Source organism: Gavialis gangeticus, unplaced genomic scaffold (assembly GCF_001723915.1).
Source record: "Gavialis gangeticus isolate Ggan-Ray unplaced genomic scaffold, GavGan_comp1, whole genome shotgun sequence".
Lineage (NCBI taxonomy): Eukaryota > Metazoa > Chordata > Crocodylia > Gavialidae > Gavialis > Gavialis gangeticus.
Window position 1 is genome coordinate 5,156,400 of NW_017729009.1, and position 17,334 is coordinate 5,173,733.

The 17,334-nt window shown below is 48.7% G+C and overlaps 1 protein-coding gene across 1 annotated transcript in view; it reads right to left on the bottom strand.

Annotated features, from left to right (window-relative positions):
• Window positions 1-6,696: 6,696 nt before the first annotated feature.
• The window catches only part of R3HDML (R3H domain containing like), a 12,790-nt gene continuing 2,152 nt past the window's right edge, over window positions 6,697-17,334 (bottom strand). Inside the window, exons 3-6 of the mRNA XM_019509837.1 lie at window positions 14,410-14,528; window positions 12,097-12,229; window positions 9,723-9,838; window positions 6,697-7,481 (exon numbers count right to left, since the gene is read on the bottom strand). Coding sequence (XP_019365382.1) covers window positions 7,349-7,481; window positions 9,723-9,838; window positions 12,097-12,229; window positions 14,410-14,528 — 501 coding nt within the window. The 3' untranslated portion in view covers window positions 6,697-7,348. The remainder of the gene's footprint in view (window positions 7,482-9,722; window positions 9,839-12,096; window positions 12,230-14,409; window positions 14,529-17,334) is intronic.

Below are 17,334 nucleotides of genomic sequence, written 5' to 3' on the forward strand. Positions count from 1 at the left end.
CCTGTCTGTCCATCTGTCTAAATAAACAGCATCCCAGATTTCCATCCAAAATGTTTCTGGGCAGCACTCAGGCTCCATTTTGACCAATCTTTTTCCCAAACTCCATTTCACTCTAGACTCCAGGAAAAGCCAGACGCTCCCCAGGTCCCTTCTCCAGCCAAACCTTCCTCCGCTCATATTTGGATAACTTTTTCACCTAATTGTTTATGAGGACTCCCCTCCTCCTGCCAAGATCCAGAGGTTCCTTTCCCTTTGGTCTCAAAGGCCCCTCTTTCATTTTTCCTTATTTTTTTCTGCAAGGCCTCCAACTCTGCTAGACTTGGCAGGCCACTCCCATGACAGGCTCTCGCACAGTGAGCGTCTGTCGAGAGTGCTCCTTTGTTTATCTACTGAAACAGATGGGGAGACCAGCCCCGCAGGTGGGACACGGAGCAATTCTTCCCAAGTCTAGCTGATAACCACAGTGCTTTCCGGCTGCATGTCCCTGCCTCAGCCTGTCAGCCCTGCTCAGCCTCTGGTTTGTCTTTGATCAGGGCTGGACTCAGAGTATTAGCTGCAGAGATATTTGACTAAATTTGTTTAAAAGCCCTCAGTAAATCATCTATGTGCTGAGGCGGGCAAGTCATTCCTTCTGTTAAAGCCAGACCCAAGTGGACACTGACTTTATCATGACTGATTTAACAGGCTGCTCAGCCATTTGCAGCAGTATCAGCCAAACGGGGGAAGGCAAAGATTGCTGCTTCCAACAGAGGGAAGCTCTGCTTTCCAACTTACATGCATGTCACAGAGATTTTAGAGGTGGGGAGACCCAAATCAGGGATGTAGAGAACCTCCACCGTTCCCAGTGTGAGCTGGGAGAATCACCGAGGATCTTGCTGCAGAGAGACCTGAACAAACTGATCCCTGCTAGTTAAAATGGATGGAGGTGGAGAAGGGCGAGGGCAAGGGGTGGTGATGAGGAGCTGGAAGAGACCACTCAGGTCCTTGCAGGATGGACAGACCAGCACTGGCAGATATGGCAAGAAGATCAACTGGGCATTGACCAGGGTACTGAGATGAGCAGCCGTTTTCTGCAGCAAATACAAACTTCCTGCCTGGGCCGTCCTTGGCCCACTCAGCCCTGCCCCTCCATCCTCAACTCTTGCTACCTACATTATTATAATGGCTGTTACTCCAGTAGGGCCCCAAGGCCTTGGCTACGGTTGAGGCCTCACTGTGCTGGGCATTGAATGTAGTGGGAGACTGCTTTGGCCTGAAGGGCTCATGTTCCAAATGGACATGACAGACCACGAGTGGGTGGAAGTAAGTCCCAGCACCTTGTTCCCTCTGTACCACCCAAGCCTAGCAGGACATTCAGTCCCCTGCTCTCATGTGGAGGACAAATAATAGGAGTGCTGAGTACCTTGCAGGATTGGACCTTCTGTGCCCATGGGGTTTGGAGGTGCAAGGCATGGAACCACCTAACTAGAGCAAGAGGAGCCAACACACAAAACACAGGCATGTGAGATTGTTTGCGTAGAAGGTGAGCCATGTGCTCAAGGGCTTTCTCTGAGGACTGATACAGCAAACGCCAAGCCTGGGACACTGCTTGGTGGAGCTGTGTGAGAGAGAGTAGTACTGAAAAACACTATATGAATTTAGAAAGAAGTAGCAAGCCAAAGGCACAGCTATAGTAGCACTGATAGTGTGACCCTGAGCAAAAAACTAAGAGAGTGCTTTGGGGCTAAATGCTGGCTGAAAGAGGTAGAAACCTGTGAGCAAAGCAGCTGTCCCTGCTGTTTGATTCCTAATGTATTCAGTGAAACGGGACTTTGGCCATTCTTCGTAAATGAACAAGATCGCTTCAAAGGAGCCCAACACTATCTTCAGTTTGCTTTCCTGGCAGAAACAAGTCACAGGATGCTGTATTTCAGCAAACAGCACAGATTAAAATGGGGAAACAACAATAATGATAACAGCCTCTGGGGGAAAGTGACCTATCACTTGGTCATTAACGTGGAGGCCTTAGCCCTGGGCACCTGGCAATACAATGAAACCACCCTGAGTTGGGGACAGAGTGAAATAGCTTTGTGTCACCAGCACACATCCCACTGCTTTGGGGAGACATTTAAGGGCCTTAAGAGCCCTTGCAGTTGAACCCAGTGTTTCCTAAATGATAATACACTAGCTGCTGTACTCTCCTCTTTCAGGTGATGGAAATACCAAGACACTTCCTATCTGTGGGGCTATGACCTGGCATCCTCTCATTAGCAATACCAACAAACCTGCCTCTTTCAGTCACCCCTGCTCATCATGGGGGCAACCAGGCCCTCGCATGAATGCAAATCCACATTGTTACCTGCCACGCATGGCCTGGGCCCTCCACCAACCACATGTCTTCAGTTTCAGTTCACTTTCTTCTACAGGTGGCGAAACAAACAGATGATGGGAACTGAGCTTTAAAAGGTTGCGACTTGTGTCAAAAAGGCAGCCCTTGTTCCAAGCACAACAATGCTCTGTGAGGCCGGGGCCCCTCAGGCTGAGCTCGGGGTTTGTCACTTGAATGGGCTCCTTCTGCCGCACGTAAAACCAAGCGAAGAGAAGAGTCTGAAAAACGACTCCTTTTTTCTCTTTTCTATATCAGTTTCCAGACTCTTCAATCCTCCCCAGTCCCCTGAAATCCATGCCCATAAAGGACCCAATCCTGCAGATCCTCAGTTTCGCCATGGGCAATACTCCTTTTGAAGTGAATGGGAGTTTGCCTTAGCAAGGACCCAGGATTGGGTCCAAAGAGTGTGACATGGAGTAGTGTGCACACTCACAGCCTGGAGCCTCTGCCTTCCCTAGCTTTCACACCCATTAGCACCCTCTGCAGAACAACAAGGAAGATGTTAATCCCCTACTCACCATATGGAGCCTCCATCTTAGCGCTTAGCTCTGCAGTTACATTGACCATTTCTCGTCGGCTAGTGTATTAGAAACTTGGGGTGGAAAAGAGAAAGAGTGTAAAATAAAAAAAAATCTATGTGTACAAGGAGCCAGGTAAAGGCAGGAGGGACTGTGGAGAAGGAGGGTGAGGAAACCTGCCTCTCCTGTTATCTTATTGATTCGCTTAATCAGGGCTAATGTGGGTGGAGATGTTAAATAGTAACCAAGCTCTTATGGAAACCAATCTGCAAGGTGCTATGGCTGTAGCTATAGCAACTGCTGTCAAGCTGGGAACTCAAACCTGGCCATTACTGCATACTTTGGGGCTCCCTTTTGCACCTCGGCTCAACACCAGGCTGACCCCAGCACCCAGGGAGATGTTATCTTGTTGCTCTCCCCAGCTGCACTGGAAAGGCTGGATACTAGTGACAGAGCCCTGCAAGGGGAAGACAAGGGAGGGGAAGGCCTGCCAGCTGCACAGCTGCTGAGGCACAGGGCTTTTTATTGCCATCGCCAAACAAAGAAAACAAAGGCTCTGTGTCTGTGGATGTCAGGGAGGCTCAGGAGGCCACACGTGTGTGTCCAGGGACACGTGTTTAGGTGTGTGCACACCTGTGCACATGAGGGGACGGGGTGAATCTGTGTATGTGGAATGTGTGCAAACAGGCGCTTGCATTTATGCAGCAGGGAGGGTGTGTATGAGCATACGTGTATTTACAGGGGTGAGCGTGTGGGTGCATTGTGCCTAGGCATGTTTCTGGGCGTGGGGGGGGGCGAATGCAGATACAACAGAGCCTATCCTGTGGGCTCCTTCAGTGGAGCAATATGTGTAAAGCTAAGGTAAACTCTCACTCAGTGCAGAATTGGGGACCACTATACAGTGCAGAAAATGAGAGGGTCAAAAGCACCCTTCAAACTGAAAGAGAGGGAGCACATTCTCTGTGTCAGTGCCAGACTTTCAGGAGGACATGACAGGTTGCCAGGAAATGGCTCAGAAGCCTTAGAGACCCTGGCAGGAAGAAGAGAGATGGGAAGTTGTATCTCAGCATGGCACAGCCTTACACCGCCTAGATATACCCAGTATACCTTACCTCCTTCTGACTGCCACCCAAATGAGGCCTGCCTCATTTATACTCCTGGCATCACTTGTCTAACTTGCACTGCCAACAAAGGATCACTGAAGTGTATTGAACTGAGTGCATACATGTGTGGCCTTGGTACATGTGAGTACACGTATTCTTGCAGACTTGGATGGAGGCATGTAAGCACATGTGCAGCTGGGGGAGTGATGTAGGGGCAGAGCCACAGGCACCAAAGAAAGGTTCTGAAAGTCTCCATGGCTCTCACCCTCATCTTGTTCTCCCCAGTGTCTGTACTGAATTGAATCCCCTTGTGCCCCACATTGGCCACATGCAATATTCATTACTCCCTTCAGATCCTGCAGTGTATCTTCTCGCAACATGCTCTTCTGCTGTCCCACTGAGAAAGGTGATGTGTCATCCTCCCCCTTGTCTGTCTTGAAGGATCTGGGCAGAGGTTGCCACCAGAGCAAGTGGAGAGAGTCATTGACACCAGCAAGCTATGATATTGCTGTAATAGCCAGAGGATGGTTGTCCAGCTGTTGACTGCAGGCTCCCAGGTTTGCGTATGGATGAATGCTATCTGGAATAGGCCTTGTGTGGAAGTTTTAACTCACAGATGGCAACATCAGCTATGAGAAAGAGGTGTCAGCTGAAGTGAGATATGGTGTCCATGACCTAGCTTAAACTTCACCTTCTGTTAGGTCCCAAATAAATAAACAATGATAACAATAATCTCTATGATTGGTTTTCCCTGTGGAGGGGGTTACTTTACTGTAATGGGTGGCCAGAAACCTTTTTATTAGGGATACATATACTATTCCACATGGCAGTGATTCATCTGGCACTGCTGAGGTGTTAGCTGGATGTTCTCCACGCAGGTTATCATCCTGCTGTTGGTCTGCCAGCAGCGCAAGCACACCCAGACCTGGGACTGCTCATGGCCCTTTTGCATGTGCTTGAGGTAGTAGATACTGGTGTTATTGCTGAGAGGATGCTGGAGATGTGGGAAGGCCAGGCTTGGGCTAAGAAAACAATCAGTTTGAAATGAAGGGTTGATTCCATGCCCACCCGGATCTACAAGTGTGAAGTTGGAGGCCAGAATAGCAAGGGCTCTCCTTGCAGAGAACAGTAGGGTGTTGTTTAATCTGTGCCCCTAGAGTGCTAGATCATGGTAGGCTTCTCAAGAAAAGGATCAATCATTGTGGGTCACTATATCAGTCATTCTCTGCTTCTGAGTTTTGGTAGCCACAGCCAGGCCTGTATTTCACTACCCTGGGCAAATTAAATGTTGCAGCACCATCCCGCAGATTCATGTAGTCACTGCATTGACTAGCAGTGATCTGACACCTCTGATCATCAGTCTATTCTCGAATGCCAAGAAGAGGTTTCCACGCACCTCCAGACCCAAGCAGACACTAGTCAGTCCTGAGCCCAGTGTGGGCAGCAGTCTGGCCAGTGGCACTCTCCCATCCTCAGTGCAGATAGCAGGGATGTTCACCTGTGTCTGCTGCTCAGCAGGGCAGTGGGTGTTATTTGCTATTCATGCAATGTCTTCACAGCATGATGCAGGGTTGGGAAGAGATACCCAGCTACGTCTGAATGAACAAGCCCATATAGCTATATTAATGTGGCATCATACCCAAACTAATGCACCCTGCTTGTCAGCAGGGAAAACAGAGCTAGCTTGGGCATCTCTGACGTGGCCATTAAACAGACCCTTTTCCTTAGGCCTGAAGTCTTTGTGCAGCAACTTGGAACAGATACGCTCAAAGGAGAGACCCTGGTCTCATTGCACTGGGGTGCTGACTGAGACCTAATAGGCTCATTTTGCTGATAACCTCTGTGGAGATTTGCACTGATGTCCCCAGGCAGAAAGCTGAGTGGACCATCAGCCTCCCTGGTTTCCCTTCCACCATTACACTGCTGAGTTCGCCTGCCGGTGTCCAACTCCAAGATGGCTAAGCCCACCCTTGCTGACTCATTGAGGAAACTGCCAGTGCATACAAGGCTGATGCACTTATCCCATGCCTACACACACATTCCTGTGCTCTGTCTCTCCTGAAGCACAAATTCATTAGGGCTGTTGGGCCCAACATGCATTTGCAAGACAAAAAAAGACAGCCTGAAAGACACAGACAGTGTATAGCTGATCCCATTATTGTACCAGCTCCATGTGGATGCAAGGAGGACTCCAAGTCTCCAGGGCTGTCAGCCCCTTCCCCAGCAGAACTATTCCCTGCACTCTCCAACACCCAGCTGTGGGCAAGCGGGAAGGACAGAGACATCGGGGAAGACTCATCTATGAAACCTCTAGTAGACGTGACTGCAATACCTCCCTTCCCCCACAAGGGGGTGGTCATTACACAGGCATGCTCACACAGGAGCTGTGCTGCAACAACGGGTTCCCAGAGCCTGCCTTGGGCAATAAAATGAGGGTAGTTTGCAAAATATGGTCCACTCCTGCCCCCCCATTGCAGGCTGGTGGTTGGGTTCCTTCAGGTGTGTGACTGGAGATACTCAACCCCACACATCTTCTGTGCATCTATTCATGCAGGCGAGAGCTGCCTCTGCAGGGCTGCCAGCATCACCTCGGCTTTGTTAATGGAATTTCCCTACACGCAGAATGAGCACCAAGTGTGGATGTGCTGCTCTGCACTGCGAGGGCTGCATGCTCCATTGATAAAACAAGCATGAAGACAGGCACAAGTACCCTGGTCTCAAGACTTTTATTATGACAGTCTGAAAAAGAGCCCCGCTAGTTGTGCAGGATGAATGTAGAGTCACTTGCAAGGGACCGTTGGAGCACACTGCTGCCCATGGAGCCCTCGCTGCTCCAATCAGTCACTCGTTATGGGGGATGCTCAGAGGAAAGTCTCATCATTATTTACATTGCTCATCTGGCTTACATGTGAGAAGAAGGGGCCCTTCTGTCTCTGCCTCTGTGTAGGGTTGGGAACTGGGCAGTGCACGGGCTCCCTGGATACATCTATACCCTGCGAATCTAAGCTTTTGCCTACTTCCCTCAGAGTTACAAAAAAAATACAAGCATTCCCTAAAGAGCTGTATGAAAAAATACAGAGGCACAGTGACAGCTCAGCCATTCCCTACACAGCACTACGGGGAAAGCAGGGACTGCTGGTATATAACAGTCATAGGGAAGTGTTCAGCTCTTATTGTTTAAAGCTTCCTAAATGCAGCTGAGGCAAATGTGGGGGGACGGAAGAGAAAGCAGCCTGGGATTTCACTGCCATAAATAACCCTTGGTGTACATGGTCATTCCCATTCTGTCCTGTCAACCAGCCATGGCTCCTGCCCCGGGTTCTCCCACTGCTGTGAAGCCTGGCACAGTAGTCTGGGGCCTAGAACCAGCTGACTTTGTTGGATTTCAGTCCTGTGAAACACATGTTGTTGCTGCAGATGCCCCCATAGCTGGGTGGGCAGGCTGAGCATGGTCTCCCCATCTTGTACGGAGCTTCTCCTATCCAGTTGCCCCTGGAAAGAGAGGAAGCAGTGGTGGGTGAGTCACATCACTCGCTGCTTGGGAGTTTGTTGGCTGCCACATCTGGGTTCATTGTACTCTGGACAGGGAGGCATGTGGGTAGGTGGCCTTGGATGGACCGTACTGTCCTAGACAGGTTGAAATCAGGTTGAAATCCAGGTGCACTTGGTCAAAGTGCATCTGGGTGCAGGCAGACTCCTGGTGCTAGGCTACGAACCCTAGAACTAGTCCAGGGAGCTTGCCTGGAGTTCCGGTGAGAGAGGCTTGTATTTTTAGGGCACTGACCAAGGTGCTGCTAGTGGCGTACCTAACAAAGCAGTAACTTCAAATGGCACTGCCAGAGCCTCCCAAGAGGGCCTGCTATCATATAATAGCCTTCTTGTGCACAGCTTCCTATCCTGGGTCTTCACGACTGCTCTCATGAAGCACAGGTTGACAGAGAACCGACTATGTCAGGGGAAGAACAAAGCCTGGAAGCCGCTTTGTCTTGGCTCTTGATCCTTTGATGCTTGCACAGTGAACAACTCTCTGTAAACAAACACTGCAGTGGCCTGGGGCACAGGAGGTCTCACAGGGGTGTCTGTGGGCTTCATCCACCCACAACTCAGCGTGTTATAGGTCCTCTCTCAGAGCCAGCGCACAGAGGACAGGACTGGTTGCAGACCCAACTATAGAAGCTATATAGCCACAGCAATATGTGCTTGTAGGCCTGGAAGCCCTGGGTCTATGTCCAAAGGGTGCCCACTCATTCAGGATGCACAGTGAGACTATACTCAGCCACCACTGCTGGGTCAGCTCCACTCCTAGTGGTGTGCCCAGACAGGATGGGGTAGGCACACCCCCTGGGGCCCAGGTCTCTGCAGGTATGAAGGAGCAGTTACATGAGGCTTGTTAACAAAAAGACTCGAGTCAAGGTCAGGATAGCAGAACTGCCTGTGGCGACATTGGCTGTATACGCTTATCTTGGAGCCCAAAGAAAAACGCTCTGTAGGGCTAATAGTGGTCATAGGAGAGGCCAGACTGAGCAAAGGCAATGTAGGTATGGGTCATCATATTCACAGGCAGGGCTGTGACTGTAAGGTTAAGGGCTGAGACAGAAGTCACAGCTTCTACTTTGTGCCTCTCCTGTCAGAGGTCCCGCAGTCAGAGATCAGTGAGAGACGATGCCCAGGGCACAATACTTATTTAAAAAGGGAAATCTCCTGGGAGGGGAGCAAGTGCTAGGGCTGTGCAAAACAGCACCGTTTCGTTTCAACTTCCATTTCGCCATTTCGAAGGGACAGGGTTTGGTTTCACTGTTTCGAAGCACTGTTCTGTTTTGTTTCGTCAAAGCTGTTTCACCGTTTTGACACATTTTGCCCATAGGCTATAATGGGGAATCATGAAAATGCCTATAACTTTGTCGTTTCTTTCCTGATTTGAATGAAAACAGCAAGGATGGTAGTCCCAAAGTCTGTCAAACTTCAAGGAGATAGGTGTAGGGGTTTCTGGGAAACTACACCTCAAACTGTTCAGAGCAAAACTCGTGTCACTTGTAAGTGTGAAGGCACAGGGGGGTGAAAACAGCAACCATGGTAGCCTTTGCTGAGGGCACGAAGCCTGCCAGGTTTCAATGAGATAGGTGCAGGGGGTTCTGGGAAACTGCACCTCAAGGTGCTGACAAGCAAAACTCATGTCACATGTCTGTGTTAAGGCAGAGGTGGGTGAAAACAGCAGCCCCTGCAGAGGCCATGAAGCCTATCAGGTTTCAAGGAGATAGATGTATAGGTGCTGATGCTGCGGAGCTGCTGGAAGACAGCTCAGTAACCTGACCCCAAGGCACAAAGAAAGCTCAGTTCAAACAATGCTTTGATGCTGCTTTTCCATCCCTCCCTCAGAGCACCGGGATTGGAAGGGACCTCAGGGAAGGATCACAGTCACTGGCCAGCTACACAGTCAATATCTGAGCAGTCGTTCCCCCCTCTTCCCCCTCCCTCTCCTTAGTTTCTGTTCAGCTGCAAGCAAGCCTGGCTTCAAAACTTGAAACATTTCAAACCTTTCAAAACGTTTTGAGTGCCCTTATTTCGTTTCAAAGCTGTTTCGTTTCATTTTGATTTCACTGTTTCAAGCTCGAAACACGTTGAAACAGCTTCGAAACGAAACACCTGTCAAAATTTCACACAGCCCTACTAAGTAATCCCCAGCTCCTCACCCCCTTTCCCATCTGCAACGGAGACCTTCCTTGGCTCACTTACTTGATGGCATAGTTGCACACTAGAAACACAGCCTGCCGCCATGTGCTGCCCCACACCTTCATGTTGGTGCAGGTGTTGATGGCACAGCCAATTCTGTTGGAGGAGGCCCACACCATCTGCACGGGAGACAGGAGAGCAGCAGTGATGAGCACCAGGCAGCTGGCACCAAAGCAGAAGCTTCCTACAGGGACAGCCAGGGAACCCGATACACAAGAGCAAAGGGACCTGGGAATCTCCTGTTCCAAGTTGGAGATGAAAATCTCACCAGCCTGATTCTCTTTACGGCTGTCTAAATGCTGCCTCTCCTTGGTGCTTCACTGCTTGTATTTATCACTCCTGGCCAGTGATTTCCAATTGGTGGCCACAATCTAAGTCTCCAGAACTGACACCTGCCTGTACACAGCTTGAGCTGAAACAAGCAGCACAGATCTGAGCCGTTTTGTTTTTAATGACCTGGTTCCAACCTGGTTGGACAAGGGATCAGGTGCACATAGCCATGCTTGCACTGCAGAATTACCCACCCAGCCTTAGCCTGGATGAAAGTGTCTCCAATGGAGAAGTCCTCATGAGAGAAGATAGGAAGCTCTTCCACATTGCTCATGGGGCATTTAGCTCTTCGTAAAAAGCAGCAGTTATTTTTCTAGTTGCCTCCCAGACTCCCGCATGCTGCTGCTCCAGACAGTCCGGAAGTCACAACAATAACAGCCGCCCCAGGACTGAGACACATTCAAGCCCTCAGACATGTTTGGAGGAAAGGGGATGAAACATGTACGTAAGTGGCAGACACCCATGTAAATATTGGAGCACGGATCATCAGGGCAAGCAGGCTGAGCAGAAAGAGACCCACAGTGGAGCTGAGCAGCACACTGGTAATTAACGGTTAGAAATGCTTTGCCATGAACCATGGAAGTCAGAGAACATTTTCCACGTTGTGCTGGCTGCTCTCCGCCTGGATCTGCTCTGGGGGGATGAAGGGGCCGTATTCACTAGGAAGCCAGACACTGCTGCACAGTAAATAGCTGCCCTGTCATGGAGGTGCTGATTCATGATCAGCAAGGCAGGAAGGCTGTTTTTTTTTCTTTGAGGTGCTACTAGTGCAATGTGGGGAAACTGAAGCCAAATCCTAGAGAAAAAAGGAAGCCTTGCAGCCAATTGGCTGAAGCCTTCCATGTGTGCTCCAGAAGCTGGGGAGAAACCTCCCTGCGCACACGGTCCCGGCATTTGGATGCAAACCACCCAATTCACATGAAAGTGATGTGTGTGCTATAAGGCAGCAGCTCTGGGTTTCTGTCTCTCTGAACAGCTCTCTGAGGCCAAGCGTGCTGCCAGGTATCCCCAGAGAAGGAGTGGCATTGAATGCCAGCTGCCTCTAACAATCAGGAATGCTGGCCTCTGCCTGCCTTCGTGATTTAAACCAGACAGCTTCCCAAAGCCATTCCCTCCCTCCAGCCACCCCAGCTGCGACAGACGGCAGCTCCCCTGGTGCACAGAGCAATGGAAAATGCAGCTACTGATTCCAGGAGAGGACCTGCTGTTTGGGCCGTGCTTTTCTAATGTGTGTGTTTGCTTTGGTTGGAGGAGGAAAGGGGGGAACATTGCATCTGTGGCCAGTGACAGATGCTGGGGCAGAGCAGAGCAACCCATTGCTTGTCTCTGGGTGTTACTGCTTGTGGCCCCCAAAAGCTGCTGTAGCAGGATGAGGTCTGAACTAGTGTTTATCCTGTCCTGCCTTGGATGTACTCCAGCGGGCTCAGCAGTGCCTGCACCTGCTTTTTGCCAGGCCTCCCATCGTCTCTTCCAGTGGTCTCCAAACTTTTTTGATCACGCACCCCTATCAGTAAAAAATTTTTGAGCATGCACCCCCAATATATGTATATTTCTATTTGCGCACCCCTATCAGTGAAACATTTTTGAGCAGGCACCCCCAATATATGTATATTTATATAAATATACATCTAAATAGAAGTTCTAATATTTTCTTCCCGCGCCCCAATGGATCGTTTTGCGCACCCCACTTTGGAGACCACTGGTCTATTCAACCAGGCACAAACCTGGGTGATCCAAAGGATTGATTTCTCAGGGAGCCTGCTGGGATCTTTTGCTACATGTCACTTTATTTGGGCTTTTGCTTCTAGATCAGAACCATGTGAAGCCTCACATCCTCCTCTGCTACCCTGAGGAACACATTTTACCTCCTTTGTTTGCTCCTTAGGGCTGCAGGTTATTCTGTCCTGCAAAGAAGGACTGCCCAGATCTCCTGCAATGACACAACAACAGCTCTGATCTTGACAAGCTCCTGTTGCACCGGGGGCTCTGGGAATCTGTCATAGTTGTTAATGCCATTGCCCTGCCCCAGGTAATGCTTGCTTCCTACCTGGGTGTAATGGCTACACACAGAACCACTGCACTTGGAAGGGCAGCTGGGGTTGCACTCCTGAGGGTAGGGGAAGGAGTAGTACTGCTTCTCATAATACCAGGATTTCACAAGGTCCACAACTGAGCGGTACCTGCAGAAAACCACACGAGTTAGCCATGCCCATTATCTTTCTTCTTCATGGGTCTGGGATGTACAGCAAGAAAAAAGTGAGCCCCGAGAGGTCTTGCCCAGGCTACTCACCTGGAGACTTGTCCTGAGCATGTGTTTTCTAGGGCAGTGATTAGGATAATGCATGTTGGATGCACCAAGCTTTCCCCACTCAGTGCCCATTGCCTCCCTTTTTCTTGCTACATTTGCTGATTTACCCCATGCTCTTTGGTTTTTTTGCCCAAGGGTTTTCAACAGCCACTTTTATCCTGCAGTGAGAGCTCAACACAAACTTTTTCAATCACAATATTAGGAACACATTTTGCCAATGCATTTCTCTGTATAGTAATGGTCTCTTAAGGCCACTGGCAGCTGAGTGGCTCTGGCTCTGCTGAGCAAGCTGAGACATGCCCTCCAACTTTTGTTTCGTGAGAAGTCCAAATCAACTCTGAGACTTTCCACTGCTACTGTAATTCAGAATCACTGCCAGTGCCAAGGGCTTCAGTGGGTTCAGCTGCACATGTTCATGGCAACAGTTATTCTTAACTAAAATCATTTTGTCTGCAGTGGACTTGTCTTTGTCAGTGATGCGGTGACCAGTGCTCCTCACAATAGATAGACAGCCTTTCTCTCTCTCTCTCCCTCCTAGAACCAAATATTTTCCTGCCATAGCTTGGATCAAATGACCAATACCACCCTATAGCCTTAAACATGGCAATATTTTCCTTTCATGCTACCTGAATCCCTTCCTTCCATGAGGCTGTACAGGGAAAACATAATGGCAGAGAGAAAGCACACATGCCAGGCTTCAAGAATGCCTGGGAGAGAGTTGTGGAGAGAAACCCCCTAAACCCACTCTGAGCCCAGAAACCCCCAATGAGCCTCTCTAAAATAAAGATGCTCATTGCAGGCCAGACTTTTTAGTGCTCATCTTACAGTACCTCCCAACTTTTGAATTCATCCGTATGTCAGAAAGATCCCAGCACAGGGACTTTGGTGAGAATTTAGTCACAATGCAAAGATCTGGTATCTAAGAGTAAACCTTCTTGTGGGAAACTACATATAAGCAGGGATCACAAGGTGGCCTGGCTATGGCTGAATGGTGCCTATTTAAAGTGTTGGACTGAGAAACTCATCAAACTAGAAAAACAAAGAACTCTTCCAGTTTAATGAAAATGTTGTGGGTATGGGCATGTGAACAAATTAAAGCAAAGCTAAGCTCCAGCGTGAATCTATGTGTCTGCTCTACAGTGACTGCTCACGTATATACTTACAATCTGTAATACATGAAAGGCAGACTACCCCACTTCCTCTAGCACCTTGCGGTAATTGGTTCATGTGCCCATACTCGATACATCTAGTCCCATTTAGGTGAGTCTGTTTAGGCACCACCATCTGATCTAAAAGTTATGGGACAACTTCAGTTATGTGTCTGAAATGAATGAGTTGCATCAGAAATGAATTTGAATGTGGCTGGGCAGGTCCTTAATCGGACAGAACCAGAATGGGGCGATGGATGTGAAGCTCCCCAGTAAGACTCTAGTTTTACCATGGTGAATTCTGGTTCTTGTACCTTTTATGTCTTTAAATAACCAAGCTTTGAGACAACCATCTTCTTCATTCAGAATATCTGCATAGTGTGAAGGACCATACATTGGCCCTATGTAAGAGAGAGATCCTGTTGACGTGGCTCATATTCACGAGGTCCTTACTCCACCATTCAACCACAGTGGTGTCTTTTATTTTGTTCTCAATTTCTGCTTGAGTAACTGGTCCTAAATAATAGGAACACAGGATTGGATGGGACCACGTGTGTCATCAATGCCTGCCCTCTGTTACCACAGCCAACCATGCAGCAAATGCTTAGTCTAAATGGGTCCACAAGAATACCCATTTTGACCTCTCTTGCATGCCACAGCCAGAGATCTCCTTCCGCCTCTAGAACAAAACTGAAGGCTCCTATTAATAGAATCAATGGAACAAAGCCCATTTTTGTTCTCTGCAGCGTTCCTCCCATTTATTCCTTATATTTGACATTTGTTCTTACAGGGTAAGGCTCTGAAGTTCTCCTCTCCTCAGGTCTGCAGAGGAAAAGGAGTTTAACCCCAGTTGGTACAAATGAAAGACACCTGCATGGTCCCATCACACCTGTGGGTTGCTTACCTGCCAGAGTGAATGGAGAGGTTCTGACCAATGTACTTCATCAGCTGTGGTGGCCCATGGTCCCATATACACTGTGCTGCCCAAGCTTCTGCGGACTTGGCCAGTCTCTCATCCCACACCTAGGCAAGGAAAAAGACATGGGGCTACAGCTTTGGTCACTAGGCCGGGAGGAAAGATGTGTGTATGTTCAGAAGAACTGATTGAGAACTCTAGAAGGTTTGTTTGAAAAAATCCATCACGTCCTTCATCATGCAGAGCATTTCCCTACATCATTCCTGCTAGAGTTGGTACTCACATAAGGAAGAGCAAGGGGCTATCCTAGGGTGAAGGCACAGAAATAATTAACAGGCTAGGGCTCTCTCCTGATCTGCCACTGGCACACTGTGTGATGGGATGTATGATGTTGAATGAGTCCCTCCTTCTCTCTAGGCTCAATTTCCCCACCCAGGGCATAGGAGCTAAATCACTGGTTTGTAAGTTGTTTCTACAGATGTTACTGTAGAAAGGCGATGTGTCATCCTCCGCCTTGTCTGTCTTGAAGGATCTGGGCAGAGGTTGCCACCAAAGCAACTGGACAGAGAGTCATTGACTCCAGCCAGATATTGCATAGTGCATCCAGTCCTTCTCAGGGGGTTCTGCTCTGAGGTACCTCCTCCAATCAGTTTTAAAAGTCCCAGGAAGACTGTGCCATAACCCAATACATCTCACATCTCTGCTCTATATCTTACACCTCTACCTTGGACCCAGGGAAACTCACCTGGTTTCTGATACCATCACAAGCACAACACTAATGCAAGGGTAGTAAGACCCCTACTTCTGTGAAATGATTGCAGTTTCCTGGCTGTGCTCTGAACAGTGATGAAGAAAATTTAATATCTGAGCTCCTGGTCTCCCTTCTGGGGTAAGAAATTCTCTGCAAAACAGGCCGTGCCAATGTTCCCCACTTCATGAAAGGTCATTATTTGTATAACCCTTAAAGGCAGCTAAAACCTTGCAGCCTAACATAGATTTCCAGGACACAGAGAAGCCATCCCTAAAGAAAGGAAAGATGAAGCTGGCAAGAAATGCTGAACTTGAAGGATGTGACAGACACTCTCATGAGTGTACACAGGCTGCTCAGGATCATTTACAGTGCCTAGGGCAGGGGACACAGAGTGAGTCAGCTTTGTCTACCACTGCCCAAGATACACCCAGTAAATCAGGGTCATTTTTATTTCCTGACATGACTTAGTGCCTCTGAACTATATGGATTGTGCATTAGACTGTTAACCCCTGGGACTGGAAACTTGTCTTCTAAATAAGTACAGCTCTAATCATACTGCCAGTCCTCGACAAATACTGCAGTAATAACCATTACAAAGAGCAGAAGGAATGGAAACAACCAAGAATCACTTTCCCTCCCAGGACTCCCCTGGGAAAATGGTTTATTTCCATGTGGGGGAGAGCCCCAGGGGACAGACTGCTATCATTTTGGCAGCACTGGTAAAAAGAGTTTCCCCAGGGTTCACATGAAGATGTCTGCTCCCTGCATTTCACAAAGATGTGCCCTTTCCTGGCTTTCAGAAGCCGCCTTTCAGTTTCACCAGAAGTTCTTGATTGGAAATGAGCACCGGGCCAATCAGGCGAGATGCTCAGTCCCACCAGCGGCTCTTAGAGTTTTGCAGGCCCACCCCCCACTGGCTCTCACTCTCTTTTCATTTTTATTTTCTATTGTGGCAATTTTTCAGGTAGCAAGAATTTCCCAGTGACCATCTCCAGAGCTTGGCCTGGAACTGGGAGCTTTCCAGACAGAGTGAAAGTCAATAGCCAGAGTGTCCTACACTAACACAGCCAGATTTTGCTTCTCTAGGGACAGAAAATACACGTAAACCTGTATAAGTGGTTGGAAACGAGTTCAAAGCTGTACCACAACAAAAATTCAGTGCACATAAACCACTTCCAAAATGGCTGAAACTGGTTTAAGATAAACCTGGATGGATGTAGTATCAGACTTCATTGATTTAGGTTAAATTGATTTATTGAACTTCTGTCCCAGATCCCCTCCAGATTCAAGCTGTCTTCTCCAGCAGGGCAGGGAGGCATGTCCTAGCGCCCCCTGGCTTGTGCTGTGGGCTACTGCAGGCAGGCGGCTGCCCTTCTGGAATCAAAAGTGAATGTCTGCTCACTTATGGTTCAATCTATGCAGCTTAAACTAACCTGCAAAGACTGAATCGATTCAGCCTCAGGCTTTTTGGCTGTCTGTGCTTAGGGCCTGACCGAAGCCTTCTGAACCTAGTGGAAACCTCCCCTAGGCTTTGGATCAAGACTTGAGAGGGTTTTATTTATTAAAATACAGAAATAAGTAAATTAACACACCCACCATTCTCCTACTCTGACAGTTCTTGGACACATGAAATAAAAGCAGCAAAAATAGCCTTAGCTCAGACTCATTTGTTATTGAGTTTACAGTCAGCGCCTCAGGGATTTTATACATATGGCAAGACAGGGATGCAGGGAAGATGATGTGAAACCCATTCCTTCACTGTGTAACAACTCCCCCACCTCAACCACTGCAATGAGAGCTGCTGGCTGGGAAGTAGCAGCCTCTCTCTTTCCTCTGTCATCACTTCAGACAGCAAACAGTAGCCACTGCAATTAACAGGAACAAAACCCTCCCACAGGGGCCCTGCATGCTACATTGTGCCTGCTGACACAGTGCTCACCCACTGGTGTGAAAATCCCTCCCTTTTCTCTTCACTTTTTCCTTTGCACATGAGCTATAGACAATGTGGTCCCCTCCTTGCCTGCAGGCTGAAAGCCTCTCTCAAGCCTCAGTTAACAGGTGCCCACAGTCTGAAGCACAGTGGAAACATCTGATTAATCTACAGGCTTCTCTATAGACATGCTGCCTAGTTTAACTCAAGGTGTGTCACAGCAAAGGGGGCG